General features: G+C 37.6%; 1 protein-coding gene across 1 annotated transcript; it reads left to right on the forward strand.

Moving 5' to 3' along the window:
• Positions 1-2765: 2765 nt before the first annotated feature.
• LOC115414124 (zinc finger protein 420-like) lies at positions 2766-4226 on the forward strand (the record flags this gene model as incomplete). The annotated part of the gene is made up of 1 exon (XM_030127346.1): positions 2766-4226. A coding segment is annotated over one exon (819 nt), but the record flags the coding sequence as incomplete, so codon positions are not given.
• Between the last annotated feature and the right edge of the window lie 8367 nt (positions 4227-12593).

Below are 12593 nucleotides of genomic sequence, written 5' to 3' on the forward strand. Positions count from 1 at the left end.
GAGAGCCAGGCCTTCTGTCCAACATCAGTGTGGGACCTCACAAATGCGCTTCTGGAAGAATGGTCCAAAATTCCCATGAACACACTCCTAAACATTATGGACAGCCTTCCCAGAAGAGTTGAAGCTGTTAGAGCTGCAAAGGGTGGACCCACGTCAGACTGAACCCATAGACTAGGAATGGGATGGACCTGACATTCATATGAGAGTCAAGGCAGGTGAGCAAATACTTTTGGCAATATAGTGTATTACAAGTATCTGTGGATGTTGTTGGTGAAGTTAGGCTGAAGTACTGCCACACAGGTGAGCTTTTCCCTCGCTCCATAGCTGCTCTGTATGTTGAGGACGTTGCTGCTGCATGACGTCACACGCACCACTCATAGAACAGAATTAGAGCGAATCAGAGCCGTTCAAGTAAATGGTTGTTTTATGGCTCTGAAGCTGCTGAGAGCCACCATCAGGCCAAGCTTTCAGAGTCTTTGTGGTGGTAAGAGCAGTTTTCCTGAGGGGAACGTATGCAGGGATTAAAAACAGCCACGTGATCAGACTGGCCCAGATATGGTAGTGGTCTAGCCCTGTGGCCCTTTTTTCCACCATAGACCAATTTCCACAGCCAAGCCAAAGGACTAACAGAGGTGGGACAGGCTGGACTTTTCCACAGTGGACCTGCATTCACTAATCAAATGCCGTGTTTCCACTACGTGGAACCGGCTCGGCTCAGCTCGACACAACTCGGGTACCAGGTCCTGTTCCTGGAGACCATTTCCATTACAGAATAGTACCGACTTTAGAGTACCTGGACGTCATAGCGTTGTGGTGCGTTGCTTCTGTGTCATCTGCTCAGAGAGTCACTGTTAAACTCGCTCGTTGCATTTTGTCTCATCAAGATCATACTGAATTTTTACATCTGAACCTCCTCGACAAACCATGGTGTAGTTTTGCGGGCTGTCATCATGTGGATTCACCTACTGACATATTTACTGTCAACTTACGCATCTGTTTTTTGTGAAAGGGCGGGTCACAGAGATAACTGTCTGACCAATCAGTGGTCTGCAGTGTTTACACGTCACCTTTTAGTATCTGGTCCCCAGTCCTGGAACCTCGGCGGAGGTGACACCAAAAAACTAGTACCGGGTACCAGATGCCAAGTCCTTTTTCGTAATGGAAACGAAAAAAGGTCGAGTCGAGCCAGTACCACGTAGTGGAAATACGGCAAAAGAGGCGGGGACACAGCACAGCTAACCTCTCCAGAGTTGGCCCATCTTTCACCGTTCCACTAATGTTAGCATGGATAGAGTCCTCCGCCTGAAGCGACAACAGCTGGTGGATCTCAGCATCTCCCCAGTTCAACATCTTTGTGGTCGTGTTGATTTGTTTATTTACTGTACATGGTCAACACTCATTATTAAATCCCCGCCATCATCAAAATGTCACACCTTGTTTGTGGAACGAGAGGTGTTCCTTTTACAGAGCATTCCGAAATCGTGGTTCCTCCTTGATCAGGCCTCTGTTACTACCTTCAGAGGTGTTACAGAGCTGTGATAAAGGTGGAACCAAATGATCCACTATTTCGGAGTACACAAATGTTTGTTCTTTCACATCCACAACTGCCTCATCTACTTTCACATCCTCATATGGCTAGCGCACTCACACAAACATCCTACCCATGCAGACAGCAGCGACTCAACACCTGCACATATACATCAGACCAATCTTATTGTTCTGTGCCATGTAGTAAGCGGCATATAATAAGATGGAAGATCTTCACAGTCTGTGATGAAGATGCTCATGGTTTTGATCATAGATGTTGTCGGTCATATTTTCACTAGATGTCTCTAATGTGAGTAAATGAGTCTGAATAATGGCGTCATATTACAGCTCAACATTCATTAGGTTTGTGGAAATAACAAAAGCTCATTATGTGATATTAGCACTGACCCACTTCCATCCGTTACCGACAGGAGCAGGAAGTCAGCAATTTAGAATTTTACCTCAATTTTTGGCATTTTGTTGATATATTTTAACAAATGTCGACGTTAAAATCGGTCGAGTGTTAAGAGGGTGGAAATAAAAAGTTATTGAAATAGTGAGCAGTCGTAACTTGATGTTTTCAGGGCGCAGTGGAGAATTTTGATGTCTCGCCAAGAAAAGCCAAACTGTCTAATCAGCACCAAAGTTCACATGTATGATAAGAGTCACACCACGGATATAATGACATGAAAATATTGAATCTGACCCATAGCAATATCTAGTTGTAACAATAAACATCATGTTTTGGTGTTTTGATGTGCAGGTTGAACATATCCACCTCAAATTTGGTCAAATTGGACTCAATATGTCCAAGTTGGTGACCTTACTTGACATCATATGATCATGGCGGTGCAAAGAGTTCTCAGGTTTTGTCATGAAACAAGTAATTGTTGTAATTCATTTGAACATTGTTTAATCTGCATCAATTTTCACATGTAGAATAAGAAGACTGAGTTCTTAAATGTTTGAAAATTTCCTATTAATTATCTAACTAGTTAATTTTGTCTGTCTGCTCAATCTGGTTTGAAAGGAATGTGTTTGTTGTGTTCCATTCCTTTGCATTTCAGTGACCACCTCTTCTGTTTCTTTGTTTTGATGTAGAGAGAAGACAAAGGTGGATTTTAAGTGAAACCTAAAAGTTGTGTCGGGACAAAGATCACCTGATTCCAGCAAACATGGATGGAAGACCCACCTGTGACCAGTGTGGAAAGACTTTCACCACAGCGAGTGACTTAAAAAAACATCAAAGCGTCCACACTGGAGAAAGACCATATGAGTGTGACCAGTGTGGAAAGACTTTCATAAGAGCAGGATACCTAAAAATGCACCAATGCATCCACACTGGAGAAAGACTATATGAGTGTGACCAGTGTGGAAAGACTTTCATAAGAGCAGGATACCTAAAAATGCACCAGCACTTCCACACTGGAGAAAGACTATATGAGTGTGAGCAGTGTGGGAAGAGTTTCACCCAGATGAGTGCGCTTAAATATCACCAACGCATTCACACTGGAGAAAGACCATATGAGTGCAACCAGTGTGGAAATTCTTTCACCACAGCAAGTAATCTCAAAATGCACCAACGCGTCCACACTGGAGAAAAACCATTTTCCTGTGACCAGTGTGGAAATGCTTTCACCAGAGCAAGTAATCTAAAAAAGCACCAACGCGTCCACACTGGAGAAAGACCATATGAGTGTGAACAGTGTGGAAATGTTTTCGCCACAGCAGATTACCTAAAAATCCACCAACGCATCCACACTGGAGAAAGACCATTTGCCTGTGACCAGTGTGGAAATGCTTTCATCACACGAATTGCCCTAAAAAGACACCAACGCGTCCATACTGGACAAAAACCATATGTTTGTGACCAGTGTGGGAAGTTTTTTACCACAGCTACTCACCTAAAAATCCACCAAAGGACCCACACTGGAGAAAAACCCTACCAGTGCAGATTCTGTGACAGATGTTTTGTCTCAGGTTCAAATTGTACTAAACATGAACGTGTTGCACATGTCCACAAAAGACAAAAACTGTACAGTCGTACAAAAAAGTAATACATTGGACTCTAGCAGACAGAGTCGGTGTCATAACACACCTAAACAGTTTGAATGTCTCCAATGTAATGAAAGATTCTCATCATCCTCTGCCCTCTGCTATCATCAGCGCAGATGTGAATCATTAATGTCTGGACTAAAATGTCCCTCATCATCAGATGACAAGAAGAAACACAGTGTGTCTGAACCAGCAGCACCAACTTCTGACAAGAACATCGGAATGAAAAACCTCCAGATCAGACTTCACAGAATCCAGATGTGAAGACAAACATCAGACTGAAGGCTGTGTTTTGTTTTCCTCAGAGTACAGAGGTGTGTTCTAACGCACCTTCACAAAATAGTGACGTTACTGAACCTCAACCTGCCACCAGGTGAAAAGTTCAACTAGTGCAGGTGAACAAGGACCTGGTTTCTATGGCAATACCACTTCTCATTGACTCTGTAGACTTTAATCAGTAACTTGTTGTGATTCTGTTGCTGGTTGGGGTTCACGCAGTTGGATTTACATCAGTTAGAAACAACATTCATTCATTCCTTTTCTGAACCCGCATTATCCTCACTAGGGTCACGGGGGTCGCTTGGAGCCTATCCCAGCTACTTAGAGGCGAAGGCGAGGTTCACCCTGGACATTTTGCCACTTCATCGCAGGGCTGAACACATAGAGGCAAACAATCACTCTCACATTCACACCTATGGGCAATTTAGATTAACCAATTAACCTATTAGTACATGTGTTTGGATTGTGGGAGGAAGCCGGAGTACCTGGAGAGAACCCACGCAGGCACGGATTATAGTTATATTTAAGTTTTATGTTATTTACTGTGGAAAAATTTCAGGGAGCTATTTATTCAAACTTTTATTCAACTGTATAAGAGATGGTTCTGAGTCTAGGAAATCCATGCACTTCTGGAGCTATTATTTTCTATTTGTTTGATTAAATAAACATGCTTTAGGCATTTAAACGAAGTTCAGTGTTTGCATTATTAAAAATTTTTCACGCCAATTTTTACACTTTTATTGCAAACGAATATCGGCTCCAAATATCGCTTATCGGCCTCTAACTACTAATAATCAGTAACGGCCCTGAAAAACCCATATCGGTCGATCTCTATTCACGACCAACACAGGAGACGTCACAACCAGTCAGTGCTCCATCTAGTGGTCCAGTCTGGTACTGGTCTGGTCCAGTGTTTACCTGAACATCAAACTGGATTCAACATTTTTCTGCTGGTCTAACCCTGACCTGCAGAATGTGTTTGATTTGATTGAAAATGTGTTGAATTGCTGATGACTGTGGTAAAGAAGAACCACTGGATGAATCAGAAAGTTCAGGACATCAGTGGAACTGGAACAAACATGTAGTCATGTTCTGTTGTTCCATGTTCTACTTAATCACCTTGTTTTATTCTAATTCTGAAGTGGACGTGAAACATGAGACAAAAGGATTTACCATAATCACCCTCTAATGGCATCCACTCATTATTTGTTCACTTACTTCTTAATGTTAAACTTTTTCCAGTTATTGAATTGAATGAATGAATTGTTTATTTTGGTTTGTGCATTAATCATTGCACATAGTACAATAATTAGAATAAACATAAAAACCAGAAAAGGAATAGTCTAGAAGTAAAAGCGTATTTTAGTGCCCCTCCTTTTCCCCTGATCCTCTGCTGACATTAAATTCAATGTGTTCAGCATCGAGCATTCTCATTATAATCAAAGAATCAACAACAACAAAAACACATCGACCGTCTCAGCTTCATATTCGTGAAGGATTTTATACTAAAGGCATTTTTTAAACTGTCAGAGAAGTGAATAACTTCAATTCATCATCAAATCCATCCCATAATTTCACACCCACAACCCAAATTCATCTAGACTTCACACTTGTCCTCACTTTAGTCCATTCACAAATATAAAAACTAGAGCCCGATCGATTAATCGGCCGGCCAATTAATCAGGCCAATTATAGTGTATCATCAATTAATCAACATTGGCCAATATGTAGCCGATATATTAACTTTTTTTGGTGCGCGGAGAATAAGAGGAGCTTTAAAGCGAGTTAGTTTCGCTTTCACTCCTGCTCAGACAATGACGCTATCACCCCCCCACACACGACCCCCCACCCCGGCAAAAATCACGGACCGCTACCGCACGCTCTGACGAAGATTGACTGCTAACCCCCCCGCTCCAAAAATCACGGACGCTCCCCTGTCTTATGAAGTATTCACCCCCCCACACATACACTCATGTCCGTGCACTTCCTGTCTCCCTCACAGTTTCATTCTGCAGACAGGCCTGGGTGTTAATAGTGTAGGGGAGACTGGGGACAGTTGTAACACAGGTCAGTTGTAACTCTTGCAGTTGCTCCAATCAGGAACAACTTAGGACTCACCTAATTCACTCTGCACATGCTCAGTTTAGTCCTTAGTCCACAGAAGAAGTTGTAGTATCGTGAGGCAGACACATCCAAATTTGTGAGTGAAAACAGAATTGTGTGCTCAGTCATATTTTTTGCTGTAATTATTTTTGTGATTGCATAGTTTGCATTTGAAAGTTGTGTCAATTATATTTGTGAGATAAACACAGATTTATGCAACTTTTAATCCACGTGTCCACAATTATCTAATATAAGATTATTATATCCTGTGGAGATCAGTGTTCTTATTTCATATATCGGCCAATATATCGATTATCGGCCAATATCAGTTATTGGCCGATATATTGGATATCGGCTTTTTTTAGCCTCCAATATCGGTATCGGCATCGGCCCCAAAAATCCCATATCGGTCGGGCTCTAATAAAAACCTCTGAAATTCTGATTACTCTGTCTCAGTTTAAAGAAATCTCGAATGCTATTTGGAACAATATTATTTTTTACTTCATAAATCATACACAGTTTTTAAATATATACAAATTCCTGCAATTTTAAGGGTTTTAAGTTGCATAAATCAATTATTAGATTCTTCCAAATATCCTACTTTATTAATTATTCTAATAGTTCTGTTTTGTCATTTACTAATGTATCTATAATAGTTTTTCCTGCATTTCTTCATATTTCTGCACTATATGTTCAGTAGGACAGAACCACAGAACAATAGATCATGTACAGGCTGTTTTTGTTCAGTCAGTCCCTTGTTTTCTACAGTGTGTCTATAGATTTGGACACTTTACTTTGAATAGACTCAATATGAGGTTTCCAACACAGTTTACTATCGATGATAACACCTACAAATGTAGCTTCAGAAACTCTTTCTATTATCAGTAGGTATGTTTTCAGTACAGGTTCTGTTATTGTCATGTTTATATCAGTGAAATATGACTTTGTCCTGATTTGATGTGTTATCATGTGCATCACTGAGTGTTCTTTAAGTCTGATTCAAACATAGACTCAGTTCCGTTCAGTTTCTTGTGGTGTTTGACTGTTTTCCAGCAGGTTATGGTGATGAAGGAGTGTGAAATGTGTGTAAACAGATTCAAATGTGGTTGAGTTGAATGTTGACGTGTCCTCCACACAGCACTGGGAGGATGACTCTATGTTTGTGTGAAGGTTGGAGTTCTCCTCATCCTTCTGCTGTTGGACCATAGACTGTCAACAACATGGACTCCATAGACTTTAACTGAACTCATCCACTGGGTCAAATCTGCATCTGATGGGTTTGGGCTCATTTATTGTGTTGAACTGTGTTCCCTGCTCACATTCTACACTCAGAGCACATTCAGACATTTGGAACAAATGTCCCAAAGCAGCTGCTCAGAGTTCAGTGAGGGTCAAAGGTCAAGGCTTTCCAACTGTCCTTTTTCCACAAACATTCTGAAGCCTCCTGTGTGACAGTTAGAGTAGATTATTGGTATGTTCCAGATATCCTGTACTGTTTGTAAGAGGCTGGTCTTGCTCTAAATTGTCAGATGACTAAATTTGATTTCAGTATAAAAAACAAAAGAGAAAAGATATGAAAAAAAGAGAGATTTTTTGTTATTATAGATTTTGCTTTGTCTAAGAAGAGTGGGTTTTGTTTTTTCCTTTTTCTTTCTTCCAGTACAATTTTTATTTCATTTTTTCATTTGAATCTATATTTAAATTTTTCGTCAGATTTTTTTATAACAAATATTTCATCTAATTTTTATACCAAATTTTTCATCTAATTATTATCTGCATTTTTAAGTGTATTTTTCATTTGATCTACTTTTTTTTTTTTTTAATTGCAATTTTCTCATTTGATTTTTTATTGCATTTTTCCACTTGAGTTTTGATATCATTGTTTCATTTGATTGTTATTGCAAGTTTTCATTTAAGTTTTTATTGCAGTTTACATTTAGAGTTTTGATGACATTATTTTATTTGGTTTTTGTACCATTTTTCCATTTGATTTATGCTTATTTATTTATTTATTTATTTAGTTAGTTAGTTATATTAATGATGGTAACAGACTCCATAACTTCTTAGCTTACTTATATTATTTTATTTGAATTGAATTTATTATCTCAAAGTTCTTTGTTTCTGTAAGTCGTGAAAATTTTACACATGCCTGATTTAAAGTAAAGATGTTATGGGAATTATGAATGTTTAAATGGAGAATGGATGAGAAAAGTGAAATTTATCTGATGTGTGTTGTTTAGTTTAGTGACTACTGGACTATGATAAATTGAAACGCTGGAAGACCTACAATATCGAAGCGAAAATAGTTACTCGGTGTACAAATATAAAGATAGCTGACGCGATAATCCATTAACTGACATTAATTGTGGTGTTTGTGATTTACTGTTGCTGCATGCCCAACATGTTAATTCTCCGTCTCACTGTCTTTTGAAGTGTGCATAATGGCTGTAGGTTGGTTTTGGAGGCATCTGCACATACGTCTACACAGTCATTCAAACAGAGAAACACAAGTGAGTAAATAGAGTGTGTAAAGCTTTGTCATCCAGTCAGTGCCTGGCTCTTCCTATCAGTCTGATCAGTGTTGTTCTAAAAGTCGCCGACTGACGCTTATGAGGCTTATGTTGTGCAGTAGGTCGCACCTCCCCTCATCCTTCTCCCCCTCCAAAACAAAAGTCAAAACTCATCCATTCCCAAAGACCTTTCCCTCCTGATACAAACCTTAACCATGTTAGTTACATTTCATGTTCAAACCAACCAAATAAACGTCACTTTGAAAACACAATTAAACATGTCTCTAATCAAAAATCTACTAAAATATAGAACTCAGTTTGTAAATATTTAAACTCTGAGGATTGAAAACCACCTCAAGGTTTCCCAATGTTTCTATTTTAATTTGTTTATTCATTTTCTTTTTTTTCTTTAATATTGAATGTTTATGATTCTGATATTTGTGTTACCATCCCAGTCCTGTTAACCTGGCTTCTTTATTGCTTATGTTGTGTGGACAGCGTCTGTACCCATCTATGTGCTTTATTCTTATGTTCAATAAAAAAAAAAAAAAAAAAAAAAAACTTTACAATGATGAAGATCACTTCCTGTGCAGGACAATATGTACTTTCACATCACTGTCTCCAAATGCAATAAAAGTCTCCAGTAGCACCAGAAAAAGTGGGTGGATTTGTCGCTAGTCGCTTTTGAAAACAAAGTCGTCAAGAGGAGTTAAAAAGTCTCCAGATTTAACGACAAAGTCTCCAAGTTGGTAACACTGACTCCAATACCTGGTGCTACTTTTGCAGTCACTTAATCTATCTGGGATTTCCAGACCTGATCGTCTAATATCACACCAAGAAATTTGTTTTCATACTCTCTCTATATGAACTTTGTTTATCATTACATTTATCTGTGCATTTATTTTTCAATTTCCAAACAGCATAGATTTTTAGGGGGACAAATTTAATGCTAATTGACTCGACTCCAACCATGTTTTCCATTTATTCATTTCTGTTCTGACGACATTGAAAAGCCTCTGCGAATTTTTCCCAGAGTAAAAGATGTTCCTATCATCTGCAAACAAAACTAACTTTAATTTATTTACACCTGTTCTGAATGATCCTGAAGGCTTCACTAAATGATGTTTGAGGTATTTAAGGGTGTTTCAAACCTTTTATCAGGGGTTCGTCAGTGCCCCCTGGTGATCCAACAAAAGGCTATACAATAATAATAATAATAATAATAATAATAATAATTATTATTATTATAAAAAACTGCATTTAAAAAAGAAGAGAAGACAAAAAGAAAGTCTGTATTCTGAACAATTTCATTTTGTTCAAAATAGTTTAATTTACTTAAAATCAGTTCTAAATAATCCCAAAGGCATTACTGATGTGTGAAGTATTTGAGGCTGTTTTAAACCATTTCCCAGGTGGTCTTTGGTTCCCCTCAGTGGTCCACAGTAACATTATACTATACTTCATCAAAATGCCATTTTGGTCCAATTTTTGCATGAATTTAAAATCCCTTCTAAATAATCCCAAAAGTATCTAGCAGTGATGTGTGAAGTATTTGAGGTTGTTTTAATCCATTTTCCAGGTGGTTGTCAAATTTGCAACTTTTGACACAAATGTTCCAGCTTTGCTAGAAACATTTTGGGGGTAACTAAAGATGTCCGTCCCGTGGCTCAGGGTGGTAGAAGCTTATGGAGATGAAACAGGGAGCAGGTTTCAAGGCCCATATGAGTAGAAGTCTAGGAAAGTTCACTACTAAACCTTTCCGTCTTCACAACCCACAGTCGAGACATAAACCCAATCAGGTTTATTCCACTTCCACCTCTGCAGCTTGTATTGATCCCCCCTAACCCTGAAGTGAAACTACATCATTTTATAAAAGCACTAGTTTTATCGAGGTTCACATCAGCTGTATCTGCAGAAGTACAGACACATTAATAAGGCTTATTATTATTATTATTATTATTATTATTATTATTATTATTATGGAAAATAAACTTAAAATCATTCTCAGCATCATTTATTAATTTCCACTACTCGTGATGGTTTGACAGTTATTGTTCAATTTGATCTTCATGACACTAAAACATACTGACCGTGATTTCCACGTTGGATTTTTCAGTAGTATTGTCGTCCGATTTTCATGCCACGTTCAAGGACACTTGGACAAGTGGACGTCCTCCAAGGATGGAGGTTTGTGATCGACCTATTGTTCCTCCTCCGAAGACACCGCAACATGAACAACCACAGTAAACACCACCATCTTTAGTTATTTTACTACAATGATTTTAGTCAGAAATCAGCATTTTACAATCAGTGTTTGTTAACGGTGTGTTGAAATGAACAGGAACAAATGAACAGATGCAGAAATGATACTAATGAAAACCAGCAAATGTGACTTTATTTTATGTTTCAGCTCTTCTACAGCACAATAAAAAGTCAGATTTAATGAACACATATGGAACAAACAACTGCAACAGCCATTTATGTCCAACTTCATCTCAGTGTATTTATAATGTTGTAAAGGAACCGACAAAACCAGGACCACAGCCGCAATAAATCCAATATCATTATCGTTACAGTATTTTATCATTAACTTTAGTGTGCATGAATATTTTCTAAACAGAGAATTTAATTTCATTTGATTTAATTTTTTTATTACATTATTAATTTTTTTTTTTTTTTTTTACATAATTGTTTTTATTTTATTTTTGTATTTAATTTTTTGTGTTTTATTTTCTTTTGTATTGCTTAATTTTTTATTTCTTATTTTTTTTAATTTTACTTTATATAATTTTATACAAATTTTATAATACTTTATTTAATTTTTATATTTTATTGTAGTTTTCTTTCCTTGTTTTCTTTGTTATTCCATTTTATTTTCATTTTTTATTTCATTTGTTCAGCTCCACTTTACTGTTTGAACCCATATATTAGTGGATCTTTAACACAGTTGCTTTACGGAACATTAAAACCACCCTGAGGGAAAAATGTTTTTCTTTTTCTCTTTGGTGTCCTGTTACTCCCTCAGTAAAGGAAACTCTTTTCAAAATTGCATCTTCAATTAACCCTGCTTATAATTTTTTGCACAAAAGATTTCATTTTGTTGTGCATTCCTGGGTTTTCTGTTCCTCTGAAGCTGAAACCATTGAACATTTGTGTTTTTAATTGTTCACACTGCATTTCCTTTTGGGCTGATATTCACAGTTGGTTTTCCTTAAAAATTAAAAATATCCCGTCTTTTTCCTTATGTGGTACTATTTATATTATGGTAAACATAAAAGATATTATTAACCTTATTGTTACTAATTTTGGGTAAATTTCATATTCATTGTTGCAAGTGGAAAAACACGAACCCCTTCTTTAATTTGTTTAAATGTGATTTTATCCAGTATTACAGATCTCTACAGTATATTGTAAATATGTCTAACAAAGCCAGATAACTTTATTCTAGTTTATCTGAGTCCTTCCTGTTTTAATTGTATCTTGCCTTAGTCCCTTTGTGCTCTATTGTCCAGTCAGATTGATTGATTTATTTTTCTTTCTGTTCTCTATTTTCATTAAACTTCAAATGTCTTAATCTTTTTGTTTATTTTGTTTCAGATATTTGCATTAGTTCTGTTTCACCATTCCACCTAATGTATTTCTGTATTACTCTTCTGTAATATGTTCCCATTCTTGATATGTAAATTTGCTTTGTGCCAAAAAAAAAAAAAAAAAGAAGAAGAAGAAGAAGAAGAATTAGAAGAAGAAGAAGAAGAAGAAATATCCGTGGTTCCTCCACTAGTGAACAGTGACTCCAAACAGTCATTTCCGGTCCAGATGAGGCTGTGGGGCTTTAGGCCGTAAGGTGAACGCCGTATCGTTTCATCCCGTTCCGACATATGGGGCACTACAATCTTTTTACTCAGTTACAAAGATATATTGTTCCTGAGGTAACTGTCAAAAGTTCTCCATTTGCAATCCTGCAGTTTTTTAAAAATCAGTGTTTGAATTCGGTACTACTTAACTTTCTTCGCGCAATGCTATTGTTATCATGCGTGCTGCGGTTTGAGTCACGTGTAACCTGCTGGTCCAATAAGAAAGCGCAAAACATCCAAGATAGCTGCGACCAGGAAGCGAGCT

This window comes from Sphaeramia orbicularis, chromosome 22, assembly GCF_902148855.1.
Source record: "Sphaeramia orbicularis chromosome 22, fSphaOr1.1, whole genome shotgun sequence".
NCBI classification, from domain to species: domain Eukaryota; kingdom Metazoa; phylum Chordata; class Actinopteri; order Kurtiformes; family Apogonidae; genus Sphaeramia; species Sphaeramia orbicularis.